Source organism: Oncorhynchus kisutch, linkage group LG18, assembly GCF_002021735.2.
Source record: "Oncorhynchus kisutch isolate 150728-3 linkage group LG18, Okis_V2, whole genome shotgun sequence".
NCBI lineage: Eukaryota > Metazoa > Chordata > Actinopteri > Salmoniformes > Salmonidae > Oncorhynchus > Oncorhynchus kisutch.
This window is the reverse complement of record NC_034191.2, coordinates 34,007,793-34,025,107: the sequence shown is the minus strand read 5'-3', so window position 1 is coordinate 34,025,107 and position 17,315 is coordinate 34,007,793. Positions and strand designations below refer to the sequence as shown.

The following is a 17,315-nucleotide window of genomic DNA, read 5'->3' as shown; positions in this document are numbered from 1 at the left end:
GTGGAGCACCCCGACTTCTAATGCACCGTTTCAGCACCCCGACTTCTAATGCACCGTTTCAGCACCCCGACTTCTAATGCACCGTTTCAGCACCCCGACTTCTAATGCACCGTTTCAGCACCCCGACTTCTAATGCACCGTTTCAGCACCTCACCTCTAATGCACCGTTTCAGCACCCCGACTTCTAATGCACCGTTTCAGCACCCCGACTTCTAATGCACCGTTTCAGCACCTCACCTCTAATGCACCGTTTCAGCACCTCACCTCTAATGCAGTTTCAGCACCTCACCTCTAATGCACCGTTTCAGCACCTCATCTCTAATGCACCGTTTCAGCACCTCACCTCTAATGCACCGTTTCAGCACCTCACCTCTAATGCACCGTTTCAGCACCTCACCTCTAATGCAGTTTCAGCACCTCACCTCTAATGCAGTTTCAGCACCTCACCTCTAATGCACCGTTTCAGCACCTCACCTTCTAATGCAGTTTCAGCACCTCTACTCTTCTTTGAGCATGAAGTCCCCTCTTGTTTTGAGCCATTTCTATGCTTCACGTTATTAAGTTTTGTTTATGCGTCTTATACTTTCGGTTTTGTACCTCAGCTGAAACAATATTTTTGGTTATGGAAAATACATCTAACAGCGGTTTAGATGGTACAATGATTCTCTACACTATACTAGCTTATTTTGTCACAAATTGAAATTAGGCAAACTAACATTTTAGCAACCAGAAAACGGCAGAGCAATTTCTGCATAGTGCAACCTTAAAAAAATATAAATTCCCTCAGTTTATGAGCTTCAAACGGTCTCCGTAGATGTCATTAACTGGCTCCCCCGGGGTAAAGGCATGACTGAGGCAAGGTGTTACTAGAGATTTCCTAGAACCTTTAATGCACATGATACAAAGACCTGGTGGCATAGTCGGAACCCGTGGAGAGGAGGCGAGGGCGACTCAGTTGGCCCACACGGAGTGTGGATCTCCAAGTTGGCCCACACGGAGTCTCACTCTGATCCTGCAGCTTCCGATCCCTGTAGGTCTAAGTTACTGACTGGTTCCAATCACAGTATACTGTAGCATATGGCTTCCAATCCACGGTCTATTAAACACATGGCTGTTTATGGTCTAGCTCCCACTAGTCTAGTGCATTGACACTCATTATGTGACACACAGAATTCCAAGAGTTTCCTTGAGTTCCACAACCAGCATCCATACAACACTATGTAGGTCAAATATACACTGAACAAAAATATAAATTCAACATGTAGAGTGCCGGTCCCCTGTTTCATGAGCTGAAATAAAAGATCCCAGAATTGTTCAAGACGCACTAATAGCGCATTAATATATTACTCTGTATATATTTTCTCAGTATATGTAGGCCACAGACCTAATACTAAACAACGTCTGCAACGCTTTATATAGTATAAGCGGTGAGAATAATCAGAAACGGGTTAAAAGCTACATAAATCTGAATAGAGACAACTGGTCAACCGATTTCAAAGATTCTGTTATAGATTTCGATTATTCAATTAGACTCCCTCATATCTAAGTTGTTTATTTAGTTGTATAAAGTTCACCATGTTCAAGAGTTTAAAAACAACTATCAATTATGAAATCAACCAATGAAAATTCAATTTGATTATCTACAGTACAGCAAATAAAAGTCGGCAAATCCAAGTGGGCTACTTACTCTCATTGTGGACATGTGAAAAGGCACAGCTCTAGGAGGTCAGTGAGGCTCATTGAAATCACACTCAAACAAATCCAAGTCTCTCTCCTTGAGACAGATGAACAAACACAACCCTTCTACAGAGTCCCACCCTCAAACCCTTCCACTGTCTCCAGACCTGTGTACACAGGGAGGTGTTGGGCTGACAATGAAAGACCTTTAGTGCCCTCAATAAACAAGCCTCTGACTCACATTCCTACCTAGTGTACATACTGCATGTTCTCATTTCCGACCTATTCAGATAGAGTTTAATTCGATGTTGCCTCAGCGTTGAGGTTGCGTTGTGCGGTAGTAGCAGGTCCAGCTTGCTAATAGGAGGAACACGGACTGGATTTCCCAGCCAAACTAGAGACTTATTCCATATGGGCCTCTTTCCTTATCTGCTAAAGCGTGACTCAAGGAATAAGCTCAGCCACAAGCCTAAGCCACATCCAGAGTCTGTCTGCTCCATAGGAAAATACTTTATGAGAAGTGAAATACTGACCCATAGCAGGGTCCATCCCTACTATGGCCAACCTGGGATTTGAACCCACAGACCCAGAAAAGCCTAGTTCCAGGTTGACAGTACTGCTCTATAGTCAAACTGGTTGCAATTCAGGAGAAGGCAGTTCTTTCCACCAACGTTCCAATTAGCCATGACTCATTCCTGGATATTTCATGTTGTTCTGCTATGTTTACGGAGTCATTCTTCCTCCCACCGCCATTTACAATTGGTCAAATTGTGACCGCACAACACAAACTCGCAGCAAGCGCTCTATGCATCATTAGCTTTCCTTATCATATTAGCAGAATGTATTTAGCCTGTTAAGCTAACCGAGTGGAAGTGACTAAACAAGTAAATGAAGTGTACAGTTAAGTCAGTCAAAGGAGATAACGCTGCAGCAAAATGTCAGGGTAATTGCTTGGCATGTGAGAGATCTGGAAAAGAGTCTGGAGTGAGGATAAATGGCATGGATTAGGCATCTTACAGAAAGTGATTGATGCTCCTCGTTGGGACATTCCGGCACACTCATTTCTAGCCAGCTATTTCCAGGCATTCCCCGAGCACCGGGACTCGGTCTTTACCTCACTCTCGCAACATCCTCTTCCTTTGAGTAAGTCAGTATCTTTCCCACCGTGCCACTCTCCCTAACAATTAAAACGACTAGGCCTATTCTTTGAATCCAAGCATCTCTTCCTCATTTTTGCCTTCTTTCCAATGTGAATCAGTGATGTGTCAGTCTCTCGCTCTTCTTTCTACTTGATTTCTGTTCCTCTTTCTCTCTCTCTCCGTCTTCTGTCCTTCTTGCTATGCACTTCTGCATCCTTTTCCCAGTGAGCAAACTAGTTACAATGACGTCATTATGACGCCTTTTCTGATGGCATGGTCAAATTACACAGAGTGTACAAAACACCTTCCTAATATTGAGTTAAAACTCCACCCTCAACAGCCTCAATGTGTCAGTGCATAGACTCTACAAGGTGTCAAAGCGTTCCACAGTGATGCTGGCCCATGTTGACTCCAATGCTTCCCACAGTTGTGTCAAGTTGGCTGGATGTCCTTTGGATGGTGGACCATTGTTGATACACACGGGAATCTGTTGAGCGCAACCCCTGTTCAAAGGCACTTCATTATTTTGTCTTGCCCATTCACCCTCTGAATGGCAACACACACACAATCCATGATCTTTAACCTGTCTCCTCCCCTTCATCTACACTGAGCCCTAATTGGAGCGGCAGCTTCAAACAGCCACATGGAAGACTAGCCCTCCAGCAGCATGTTGTGCTGGTGTCTGTCCCAAATGGTACCCCATTCCCTATATTCTGTAGCACACTACTTTTGACCAGGTCCCATAGGGTAAAATAGGGTGCCATTTTAGAAGCTAACTAGCTTGACAAACCTTTCCAACCCCTGGGTACTGCATAAGCTTTACAAATAGATATGTGCTAGCCTATAGGCTAGTTCTATAGGGCAGCAAATGTGTGTTGTGCCGACATCCACTCCACAACATCTAAACGGCAAAACAATGCACTACAGGAGTCCATGGAAGCACCAAGTCTACCCCACCATACAACTAGAACAGCTCTTCTGATACTGCAGCATGCTTTATATGATCTTCATAAGACCAGGTTTGGCCAGGTGAGGTTGAACTAACATACGGTCTCTCTCTCGCGCTCTCTTCCTCCCTCTCTCAGCTGGGTCTGTCTGAGAAGACAGAACCCACTGGCACGGCAGGATGTCGACTAGCTAAACTCAGACCTCACAGCTACACAGCAGAAGAATGACCCCTGACCTCCAAGCATTTACACCCTCAGGTTGGAGTTCACTGTGGCCTAGGTTGTGTTCATTAAAAGGGTCATTTCACTCAAATAACAAAATCACATATTGGTTTCCTTACAATGGAAATTATTCCCCCGTTTCAGTCTGTTTGGTTCCTAATGAACACGACTCTAGAGTCAAGACAATCTCTCAGTGACAGACGCAGGTGTCTTGAAGCTGACGGTGTTTGACAGTGAGTGAATAGGATGCCCTTTGAAAGGAAGCGTAAGAGTTTCATGGTATGTTTCTCTGGGAGAATTGAATCAACTCAAGTAAGATCATTTTAGCACAACCATTGTTAATTCAACAATACAGACTTGGAGATCAGGCCTAATGTAAAACGCTGCTTCTACTAATACACATGTAATCTAGCTGTGCATGTTGCGCAAATCTCCAAAGTCTAAAAACGGTTTCAAACCGTAAAAAGCCCTGAACAAAAACACACCCACCAACTTCAGCACACGCAGGAACACACACCCCTGCTGGTCCCTGTTCTGTCCCGCTCTGTGTGCTTCCACTGAGGACTTTACGTCAATCTATTACTGATCCTAGATCAGTGTAGTATGTACAGTAAACTGTGGCTGTACTATGGTTCTATTGCTAGGTTCTGTTCTCAGTCATTCCCCTCACGTTTGAACCGAGCTCAGATGGAGACCCTCCCCTGTCCTCAGGCCAAGGGGGAGGGGCTTAGAAACTAGGGAGAGGGGTCAGAGGTATTTGTTTACAATGCTCTGGTCTTGAGATTTGTTTCTGCACTCCCTTGGGAGACTGTAGAGATGGAGCTCTATTAAAATAGAGTACGGTGAGAATACCAACTCTAGTGGAAAGACTAGCCTTTCCTTTTTTCAGACAGAGGTGTCCTCTCCTAGGGCTGTGACAATTGTGGAATTTTTGGTAACAATGAATTGTCATGAAAATGGCTGCGGTTACTGGCATAATTTACATTTGTATAGAAACAAAATGTTTTGCTCTTGTAATGCATCTTTGAAAACTCGCTACAAGGAAATACATCAACAGCTTTGGTGACACCCGTCTCAAAAACAAATGTTTTGATCGCTTGCAACTTTTGGAAATTAAGGTTCTCCACTCGTGCCGATCTGCTTGTAAAATAATTCACCCAATTAAACGTAAAAATTAAAAACTGCTATTGGGTAAACTTTATCTACTTGAATATAAAGTTGAATCCCCCTTCATCTAAAATGAATGTATTAAGACGGTTATGACAAAAACAAATTTCAGTTCACGGTTATGCCCATAATTGTCAGTTTACATGATAATTGTGACAGCCCTATGACCCCCCCCCCTTCCCTGAATGTTCTCTGAATGCAGATAGCCTGACATATCTTCGTGCCCCCATCACATGCCGTCTGAAACAACCAACGGCTGCTTTAAAACAGCATGGTAGCGTGTCGTATTTGGAAAATCGTGACAATGGGGCGGTAGAACTGACACAGAGAACCTAAACACAGACACGGAGCATATTTACACAGACTAGATGAAAACAGCGTCCCTTCAAAAGGAGTCTGAATGAGAGATTTGCCACTGACCCAGATTATCTATGAAGTGAGTAGACAGTATCTTCCCCCACCCTTTCTCTCACTCTCTTTTCTCAATCCAGCTGTGAGGATCACTATAATCTGCCCTGGCTAGTAAACTCGATACCCACCGTGCTTTAACCCCCCCCCCCACACACACACACACGCACGTATAAGCCTTCATGGATGGTTCATATTCTAGGCCTAATGGTAGTTAGAATTATAAAGTCATATACTGGTAGAACTACAAAATATAAACGCCATTAAAATCAACCCCAGCTGCTAGACCACAGAACTAGACCAGTGACAGAGAGGCCATTGTTCTCGGTCTAAACCTAGGCCATGCTGCACGATGACAGGACGATACGGGCGAGAATATGTTTGGTGCGCTGGGTATATTCGGTGTGCTAATCCATGTGAACACTGACAAGGATGCCAGTCATGCAGAGAAGACCTCGCTCTCTCCCGTGAAGAGGCGACCGCTCTCTCTGACATTCTCACCGACTCTGAAATGTCTTTCCCTTCGATGGAAATTCTTCCCGGACAGAATTGCACAAGAGACAGGGGAAGAGACCGACGTAGAGAGGAAATAATGCTCTCAAGGTAAAGCAGTATAGAAACTTCAATGAAGGTCTTAAACTCTTCGGGAGAACAAATATTTCCCCTCGAGCTAGAGAGAACTAACAATAATAGTCTAAATTGTATCCATGCACATTTTGAGATAGTCAGCTGAAAAAATGTGACTATCTTTGTTTAGCTACGTTTAGAAATGTCCCTGCGAGCATGACGAAACGTCAGAATTATAAGGTAATGGAATATGTGGTGTCGTCATCCTTGGACCACTCGTTACAACATTGAGGTCATCTTCAGTAGACTGCCGTTTTCACAACCCTGTGTGTCTGACAGTCAGCCAGTGACTAACGCCATATGCCTAGTGTGTTGGCCAAGGCAGCGCTTCACTAATCAACCATGTATAGCACTACAACTCAAAGGCAGCTCAGACGTGACAAATGATCTCCTTAACTGCCTGGACTCCTACATGACATAGAGCTCACCTCTGATTGGCTGGCAAAAATAACATCTTAAGATACCGTTTCACTGGTTTATGTGACACACGATACTTGGATGAAAGAGAATAAAGGCGCTGTATAAACATTGTAAACAGATGGTATGAATGACGTCGTCCCTGGTGAACACTTATGTTTTCTCGGGCCACAGAACACATAAATGTCTTTCCAGATCACAGAAATAATTGAGTATCCTTGGTACAGTAAACAAGTCCTATGTATAAACAGCGCTGTTAGTTTATCAGGACGCCAGAGAGCCTGTGCTGCCTCTCTCTGCAGGGTTAGATAGCTGTACCCAGCATCCCCCTTTGCTTCAGGCATGACACTGATCCCCAGGGTCTGACTGACTGCATCCGGAAATAACTCAGCGACAAAGGGCAGTTAGTTACCCCTGGCCTGACTGGACCTGCAGCATGTTGCTGGGAGACTGACAGACTGACTTCTGACAGACAGATGGACAGACGGCGAGCAGGCTGGCAGACAGACAGACGGTCCTTGGGTACAGAAAGTGTAGCAAATATAGCCTTGATGAATGGACTGTAAATTGCCCCCCACCTCCCCTCCCCCCATGCCCCTCCAAAAGAAATGACTGTGCCAGTCACATGGCGACATCCCCATCCACCCCCCACTGGCAGCTCCAGTGAGAGACACTGAGGACCTGTGTCACGCTTGGCTCGCTGCACTGCCTCTCGCCGTCTCTCACCACGGCAGGAGTCTAACGCCTTCCACTTACAAGGACCTTATGTCATGCTTAGCTCTGCACAGTTCGGTCTGGGTCTTGTTGCTGGATCTCAAAGACCAGGACAGAACAGAATCTTTGGGTGGATTTAAACAGATGCAGAAATACCTCATGGTAATAATGGTTACGGGATCCAAATCCTTAATTCAGTGCTGCATGAGCTGAGCACACCTGGGTTCACAATGAATGCATATAATACTCACACTCCCCTCTTGATCCCGCAATGAAAATACTAGCATACCAGTTGCAAAGCTCATATGCCAGGGGCTTAATCTTGTTATAACTGGGATAGCTAGCTCATTAAGCTAAAGCCTAGGCACTAAGCTAAAGCCTAGGCATTTGCTCAGGTAGCTAATGCAAACCTTCTGGCTTCAGACTAGGTTACTAATCACGCAGGCATTACGTAATTCACCAAACCAACCCTCTTACATGTTGAAAGTCCGACGGGCAGGTGACAAAGAAAACGTAAGTCTCTACAATCTGTCCGCATTCGTAGTACCTCCCTTTCTAAGTTACATTACTTATCTGCATGGCTTATGTACAGTGGTGGAAAAAGTACCCAATTGTCATAATTGAGTAAAAAGATACCTCAATAGAACAAGTCACCCAGTAAAATACGAGTAAAAGTCTAAAAGTATTTGGTTTTAAATAAGTATTACAAGTAAATGTAATTACTAAAATATACTTAAGTATCAAAAGTAAAAGTATAAATAGTTTCAAATTCCTTATACTGTATTAAGCAAGCCAGACGGCACCATTTTCTTGTTTTTACAGATAGCCAGGGGCACACTCAGCCATCATTTGCAAAAGAAGCATGCATGTTCAGTGAGTCGGCCAGATCAGAGGCAATAGGGATGACCAGGGATGTTCTCTGTTTAGTGAGTCGGCCAGATCAGAGGCAATAGGGATGACCAGGGATGTTCTCTGTTCAGTGAGTCGGCCAGATCAGAGGCAATAGGGATGACCAGGGATGTTCTCTGTTCAGTGAGTCGGCCAGATCAGAGGCAATAGGGATGACCAGGGATGTTCTCTTGATAAAGGTGTGAATTCGACAATTTTCCTGTCCTGCTAATCATTCAAAATGTAGCAAATACTTTTGAATGTCAGGTAAAATGTATGGAGTAAAAAGTACATTATATTCTTTAGGAATGTCGTGAAGTAAAAGTTGTCAAAAATAGAAATAGTAAAGTAAAGTACAGATACCATAAAAAAAACTCCTTAAGTAGTACATTCAAGTATTTTTACACCACTGCTTACAGTATGTACATTCCCTGTTATTCCTTCTGCTATTTACATTCTGTCCTTTGTCAATATTTCCCAGTCTAATGGCACAAGGTTAAGACCAAAAGACGTTATGGTTCGCTGTAATAACCATCATTTCAATTGAAACCCCATCCATACAGAGAGAGTCACAAATACAATTTAACTGATAGGCCTAAAGGTTGGGGGATCTTGTTGTCCTTAATAAAAAAGGAACTATTATTAACTTGATCTAGAAGCGAAAATTGCCTTCTTCCTGACAATTGCTTTTCTCGTTGAATTGAGAAAGACATTTCTCTAACATTTAGGGCTACAGCCTATTCCAACACATGGGGGTGACAGAGGAGACAAAGACAGATTGTGTCCATTCTGGGATTGCCAGGCATGGTTTTACTGCTGTATAATGGACGTAATGCTCCTGTTGGGAACCATAGGGTAGCCCAGTATACACAGAGAGGCTAGGGCACGTCATTCCTCCTCTGCACAAAATAACTACCCTCATTTTGGCAGCAGCACCCTACTCATAGAAATAGAATGTACCCATGACTGTACCTTCATATTGTCATGTTTTGAAGGGGGTTCCCCATTCTAGTCATTCTATTACTACTAATACAAGGAGGTAGAAAAGAGTTTATCACAGAGCATATAAAAGTATTTTAAGGGTCATTGTCTCAGGCGCTTCATTAGGGACATAAGTCCAAGTCTACTGCTCCCTCCCTCCCTTTAGTGCAAAAAGGGACAACAAACAATGGGGTTGCTTTGGAAAAACATGGCCGCTCCGTCACCACACGTCAGCAGTTAAGATAGTTTCACGCCTCGCTTTTCCTCACAAATTTGGACTTCCCGGTGCTCTCCACTCCCATCATTTTAGGTTAAACAAATGGTTATCTGGTGATGTGGAGGAACACTTGAGTGGAGACAGACTAAACATGTTGGTTAAAAAAGGCTATAAGCCGAACTACAGCTCAACAGATCCAGTTGCAAAGAAACTTCAGGTTTTGTTGTTGTTTTTTAGGGTGGGAATTCACACCCTTTCATATTTTATTTTTATTTGATAGATAGTGGCGTGAGAGACGGAGACAGAAAGACAGAGAGATTTTTGTGTCAACGTCAGGAGCTGGATAAGGGGCATATTTCCCAGGCAGCTGAGTTATCTCCTTGAGGACCAGTATCAAAATGAATGGTAATTGAATTGATAGCATTACTTCGAATAACTTCTAGTTTGCTATTACCCTGTACCACATAGGTCAATGATGAATTGTGTGGATAGGTAGCCTAACTCAAAGCTAACAGTAGGCTACTACACTTACCAGTCTCTCCATCTCCTGCTCCCTGAGCCTCTCCTCTCTCTGGCGCCGGTGGTACTCCAACAGCTCGTCTTCGTTGTCGCTGATCTCAGAGATGCTGTTTTTCCGTTCCCGCATGCCCGGGTGGGGGCCCCTCTGATCCCGGGGGCCCCCGGACATCTTCCTATGGCCCCTAGGGCTGGCGAGAGGCGAAGAGCCAGGTAGGGAACCCAGGCTGTAAGCAGGGGAGAGGGCGTTCCCAAAGCTGGCCTTCCTTCCCCCTCTCCCACTCTCCATCATCATCAGCCCCAAGGTAGGGGAGGGGCTGCGGGCTCGGACCACACTGCCGCCAAACTGGTCCTCCGGGGGGGAGCCGGCCTTGCGTCGGAGCCCGGGGCTCTCCGGGACTCCCAGCTTCCCCAATGATGATGGGCTCTCGGGCGTTCTCAACATGGGGATACTTCCAGGGAGAGCCCCCGGGAGAACAGGCACCCCTCTGCGAGCCATGGAGGGGCTGAGAGGGGGGAGCTCCCTCATGCTGCTGCCACCACCGCCGCTGAGGTCGAGGTTCCTGTGGGAGAGCCGGGGGCTCTTTGGGGGCTGCAGCGTGAGAGGGTGGGGGAAGGGGTGGTGCTGCTGGAGTGGAGAGCCCCCCTGGATTATGTGGACGATGGGGTCCAGGGGAGGCTGGAAGGCCCTGCTGGGCTGGGATAGCAGCTGTCTGGAAGAGCTGGAGGTGAGGGAGCGGTCCGCCTGCTCTCTGAAGGGGCTGGCCGGACGCTCCTGGAGGATGGTGCCCGCTTTCGTCCTGGGACTGGATGGTGAGGAAGCCGTGGCGGCGTAGGGGGAATTGGAGGTGAGTCTGGGGTTACTTGGCACTGCGTTCCTGCCCATGTACCCGGCATCGGCTGATGCAACAGATAGGTGGGTCAGTCTGGGGCTCTCTGAACCCATCACCCCTGGGCTGTCCAGGCTCTGGCCTCTGCGGGCCGGCTTGGGGCTCTGGGGGGTCTCCAGGAGACATTTCCTCTGGAGCCTGGGGCTCTCAGGAACCCTCTGCACCCCACCGCCGGGGCTGTAGTTTGTCATTATGGTCCTTGGCTGGGGGATGGGTGGTGTAGTTGTGTAGTTGTAGCTGGATGAGCGGACCGGCACGGGGGGCAGGGATAGGTCCTGGGGGTCCAGGCAGCCGCTGGGAGAAGGGCTGGTGTAGCTGCCTGCGCTGCTGGCCGCCGAGGGAGAGGACAGAGGGGAGAAGGGCGGGGAGGTGTTCTCATAGCTAGAGCCCACTGACATGGCCCCTGGGCTGGTGGGAGGGGAGAGGAGGTAGCGGCCTCCTCCGTTGACCATGGGGGACAGCGGGGAGTGGGGGATGGGGTGGTCTGGATGTTTTGAGTCTGAAGAGGAAGGCTGGGGATCATCCATGACTAGGGAGTCCATGATGTCCTGGAGGTCCTTTTCGATGGAGCTGACGATGGCACTATGCTCGGAGCGGGGGACTCTCTCACCGGGGGCTGGGTGGTGCGACTGGGATGCTCCTGATTGATGGTTCCCATTGACCAGGCTCTTTGAGTCTGTAGGGAAAACAGAACTAATATCACTCACTATGCTATACTATGAGTGAAGACTATGACCACTGCAATATATACGGCAAAAAAAATGTTTTTTACAGTATGGTATATCCCTGAAAACATGAAAAATAGAAACAGACATGGGCTCTAAGAGCTGAATAGATAATGAGATGATATTGAGAGAATTGAATGGACCGTAAAGTTCATAAATGGACTGTATCTTACGGTTGCACCACCACTCATTTATATAAAGTGCCTTGTTACTTTGATTATAGAACCTAAGCCTTTAGCACAAGTACCTTCAATTGGCTTCTATGTTTTATTGGTTGGTTGGTTGGTTTAAGCCATCAATTACCTTAGAGCGCTTCTAAATTTAAACCTGCCCACTGCCCAACTTAATCCACCCAAATCACAATTTGCATGAAGAAATGCTAATGAGAAAAAGGAAAGAGAAGAGAAAGATACAGAGCGGTGACAGAGACCAAGAAAGAGTGAGAGAAACAGGGGGAGAGATTGAGAGAGAGTGAGAGAGAGACAAAGGCAGCAAAAGACAGGCTCTGGAAAGATTGAGGGGAAAATGTGCCAGTAGAACTCAATTACTGTGTGGCTGGAGAGCAGCGCAAGCCAGGGCACAGTGGTAATTCAATCGAAATCGCAGGCAACCCTCAGTCTCCCCATAATGTCAACGTTGTAGATTAGGGAGCACAAGGGGACATCCAGGTGTAATCTATGGTATTAATATGATATGCTAATAGGCTGCAATCAAGAATCAGCAATGTGATCATTTGTATGATGGCAGGTAAGCCTAGCGGTTAGAGCGTTGGGCCAGTAACCGAAAGGTCGCTGGTTCGAATACCTGCGCCGAAAGGCCCTTTACCGCTAATTTGCTCCAGGGGCACCGTACTACTTTGGCTGACCCTGTAAAAGAACATTTCACTGCACCTATCTGATGTATGTGAAAATAACACTGCTGGGTTTTCATGTTCAACAGTTCCCCGTGTGTATCAAGAATGGTCCACCACCCAAAGGACATCCAGCCAACTTGACACAACTATGGGAAGCATTAGAGTCAACATGGGCCAGCATCCCTGTGGAACACTTTTGACACCTTGTCGACCTGACAAATTGAGGCATGTTCTGAGGGCAAAGGGGTGGGGGGGTACAACTCAATATTATTATTTTTGTTTATGTTTGGTATACTCAGTATATATAAACAAATTAGTGAGATCATGCATCTTTGGCAACTCTTGTATGTGGAAATATGTACTGTATGTGGAAATATGTACTGTATGTGGAAATATGTACTGTATGCATGTGAATATGTATATGACCATATTTCTGTAACATAGATATCATGCACATGTCAAATATGAAAGCCATTCCAAATACAGCTCTGTTTCAAATAGGGTACTTTCAGTCTAGAATAAACAAGCTACCGTGTATCACTGCAGTAAATAACCACCTTCATTTTGATTTCTATTCATAAATATGACCTCATAGCCCTGGATGATGAAGAGGCTTTACAAATAATGCATAAGCACTATTTGTTCAGCAAAGAGCTGGGAGTAGGCTATCTGCCTGGTCTTTCTACAAGCAGAAAAACTATTCAAGCATCATGTCATTTTGAGTGACAGCACGACCACCATATGGCCCCAATACATGTTGGTGTAAATTACAATTATATGGATATTTTTTCGGTTACTTAGTTATTCATTTTCCCCGTTATTTTTTCATCCCAGAACAGGCCACATGGTCGTATGATGTCGCCAGCATTTCGATTGTCAAACGTCTCAGAAGATGAATAGACCCACAATGTCAAAAACGTAGAGAATGACCGTGAAAATACATTAGTCTCTGTCCCTGGACAGCGGTAAATATTAATAATTATCAGTACTTACGTGAATGGGCAAGCCTGCGACTAAGACATAATGACTTATAACCAAGCTAAAAACCCAAACGCTGGAGCCGGCATTTCTACCTCAATAAAGCTGCATTTACCGAAGCCTGTCGTAGCCTACCCGGCTCTCCGCACCCGGGAAGGTTGACAGAGTGATATTCCAGCCGGGTTTCGTGTGCCAGGCGCCGCTACCCTGCTAGCTCGCTCCCCCTCCCTTCCCTGTCCACCGTGCTGATGTGACCGCCTGGTAGTTTACGGGGGCGGGAACTATGGCGTCTGTTTTTCTTCTTAAAGTGGCAGTGCAGTCAAAAACGTGTTTTATATATATTTCCACACTATGAGCTTGGAATATTACTGTGAAATTGTCTAAATTCTCATAATACCTTTTGAGTGTAAGAGCAGTTTGAAAAGACTGCCTGAAATTTCAACTCATTTTGTATAAGCAAGCTTCAATGCCATACAACTCTCCTTCCGTGGCCTCCAATTGCTCTTAAATACAAGTAAAACTAAATGCATGCTCTTCAACCGATCGCTGCCTGCACCTGCCAGCCTGTCCAACATCACTACTCTGGACGGCTCTGACTTAGAATATGTGGACAACTACAAATACCTAGGTGTCTGGTTAGACTGTAAACTCTCCTTCCAGACTCACATCAAACATCTCCAATCCAAAGTTAAATCTAGAATTGGCTTCCTATTTCGTAACAAAGCATCCTTCACTCATGCTGCCAAACATACCCTTGTAAAACTGACCATCCTACCAATCCTCGACTTCGGCGATGTCATTTACAAAATAGCCTCCAATACCCTACTCAATAAATTGGATGCAGTCTATCACAGTGCCATCCGTTTTGTCACCAAAGCCCGTATACTACCCACCACTGCGACCTGTACGCTCTCGTTGGCTGGCCCCGCTTCATACTCGTCGCCAAACCCACTGGCTCCAGGTCATCTACAAGACCCTGCTAGGTAAAGTCCCCCCTTATCTCAGCTCGCTGGTCACCATAGCAGCACCCACCTGTAGCACGCGCTCCAGCAGGTATACAGTGGGGCAAAAAAGTATTTAGTCAGCCACCAATTGTGCAAGTTCTCCCACTTAAAAAGATGAGAGAGGCCTGTAATTTTCATCATAGGTACACTTCATCTATGACAGACAAAATTAGGGAAAAAATCCAGAAAATCATATTGTAGGATTTTTTATGAATTTATTTGCAAATTATGGTGGAAAATAAGTATTTGGTCACCTACAAACAAGCAAGATTTCTGGACCTCACAGACCTGTAACTTCTTCTTTAAGAGGCTCCTCTGTCCTCCACTCGTTACACTCGTAATTGTTGGCTGACTGAATAATTTTTTGCCCACTGTATCTCTCTGGTCACCCCCAAAACGAATTCTTCCTTTGGCCGCCTCTCCTTCCAGTTCTCTGCTGCCAATGACTAGAACGAACTACAAAAATCTCTGAAACTGGAAACACTTATCTCCCTCACTAGCTTTAAGCACCAGCTGTCAGAGCAGCTCACAGATTACTGCACCTGTACATTGCCCATCTATAATTTAGCCCAAACAACTACCTCTTTCCCTACTGTATTTATTTATTTTGCTCCTTTGCACCCCATTATTTCTATCTCTACTTTGCACATTCTTCCACTGCAAATCAACCATTCCAGTGTTTTACTTGCTATATTGTATTTACTTCACCACAATGGCCTTTTTTTGCCTTTAACTCCCTTATCTCACCTCACTTGCTCACATAATATATAGACTTATTTTCCGACTGTATTATTGACTGTATGTTTGTTTTACTCCATGTGTAACTCTGTGTTGTTGTATGTGTCGAACTGCTTTGCTTTATCTTGGCCAGGTCGCAATTGTAAATGAGAACTTGTTCTCAATTTGCCTACCTGGTTAAATAAAGGTGAAATAAAATAAATGAATAAATTAGGCAGTATAAATTAAATTAATTAAATTCAATTCAAGGGGCTATATTGGCATGGAAAACATAAGTTAATGTTGCCAAAGCAAGTAAATTAGTAAATTAATAGACCAATAACAAAGAGCGTTTCGACCCTCTGTCAATGACAGCTAGTTGTCAAGTTACATATCCCTCCCATTAGGCTACTCCAATTAGGTCCCTAACTCAAACCACTCTCAGACTGTCCAAGATAAATTGTGTATGAGAAATAGCCTTTTGCTAAGAAGCTATTTATGTTTATTTTTGCCATTTTAATTTAAAACAATCACCGTAGCTAGGTTTCCATCCAATTGGCGACAGATTTTCATGTAAATATTCTAGAATCTGCATAAAGAAAATATGCAAATTTTCCCACCAGTGCTGTTTCCACCAAACAGACTTGTTGCAGATAAAAATCAGTGTGTGATGACAGTGCACACAAAATGTATTTTTTCACTTACATTTTCATGTACCAAATAAATGTGTTGTGATGTGTCTCCATCACATGTTCAACTCTATAGATAGTTGTCACAAAAACTGTTCCATTAACAAATATGCCTACTCTGGTCTGGGAACCTGCGCTCTAGCCCACAGCTTGCAGATACAGTGCGGGTAGGCCAGTCTACATGAGATTATGGATAAAAGCGATAACAGATTACAAAGGAAGACCCAGCCATGATGTGCCCAACGATGCCTCTCTACCAGACAAACTCAATGCAATCTATGCACGCCTTGATAATACCAACATCGTACCGGGTGTGAGGGCCGCCACCGACCCAGAAGATTGGGTTTGATCTCACTCTCCGAGGCCAACGTGAGTATTCCAGGGCGCTTTCTCAGAGCATGTGAAGACAGCTGGCAGGTATATTCCCGGTCATTTTCAACATCTCCTTGTCCCAGTCTGTAATCCCAACTTGTTTTAAGATGACCACCATCATCCCTGTTCCCAAGAACTCTAAGGCTTCATGCCACAATGACTGCCACCCTGTAGCACTCACATCTGTAATCATGAAGTGCTTTGAGAGACTGGTTATGGAACACATCAACTCCATCACCCCAGACACCCTAGAACCACTCCAATTTGCAATAATGCCCCAACAGATCAATAGATGACGCAATCTCAGTTGCACTCAACACTGCCCTCACCCACCTAGATAAGAGGAATACTCAACTCTGCCACACTGACCCTCAACAGAGGGGCCACAAAGAGGTGTGTGCTTAGTCCCCTCTTGTACTCCCTGTTCACCTATGACTGCGTGGCCACGTATAACTCCAACTCCATCATCAAGTTTGATGACGACACGACGGTGGTAGACCTGATCACTGCCGACGATGAGAGAGACTACAGCGAGGTGGTCAGTGACTGGCAGTGTCCCCAACAATAACCTATCACTCAACATCAGTAAGACCAAGGAGCTGAGCTCCCTGCTATCCAGGGCCTCTATATCGGGAGGTGTAAAAGGAAGGCCCGGAAAATCATTAAAGACTCCAGCCACCCATGCCATAGACTGTTCACTCTGCTTCCGAACGGCAAGCGGTACCGGTACATCAAGTCTGACACCAACAGGAACCTGAACAGCTTCTAACCCCATGTCATAAGACTGCTAAATAGCTAACAAAATGGCTACACAGACTATCTGAGTTGACCTTTGTATTTTATTCTTATTATTGCACTGTCTATGCACACTCACAGGACTCTACACACGACGCACACTGATACTCCAACACACGGGCGTGTGTGACTCACAAGTGACGCAGTGGTTTAAGGCACTGCATCTCAGTGCAAGAGGCATCACTACAGTCCCTGGTTCGATTGCAGGCTGTATCACATCCGGCCATGATTTGGAATCCCATCGGGCGGCGCACAATTGGCCCAGAGTCGTCCGGGTTTGGACGGGGTAGGCCGTCATTGTAAATAAGAATTAGTTCTTAATTGACTTGCCTAGTTAAATAAAGGTTACATTTAAAAAATACAATCATCATA

The 17,315-nt window shown here is 45.2% G+C and overlaps 1 protein-coding gene across 16 annotated transcripts in view; it reads right to left on the bottom strand.

The window, feature by feature from the left end:
* LOC109909394 (pleckstrin homology-like domain family B member 1) overlaps positions 1-17,315 on the bottom strand; it is a 96,819-nt gene that overhangs the window by 28,154 nt on the left and 51,350 nt on the right. For 11 of the 16 annotated variants that reach the window (XM_031795840.1, XM_031795841.1, XM_031795842.1 and 8 more), the window contains exon 6: positions 9,937-11,486. In XM_031795840.1, coding sequence (XP_031651700.1) covers positions 9,937-11,486 — 1,550 coding nt within the window. Of the gene's footprint in view, positions 1-9,936; positions 11,487-13,481; positions 13,643-17,315 lie in introns of those variants that run through there. The other 5 variants (XM_031795851.1, XM_031795854.1, XM_031795853.1 and 2 more) reach the window with 3 other exon arrangements.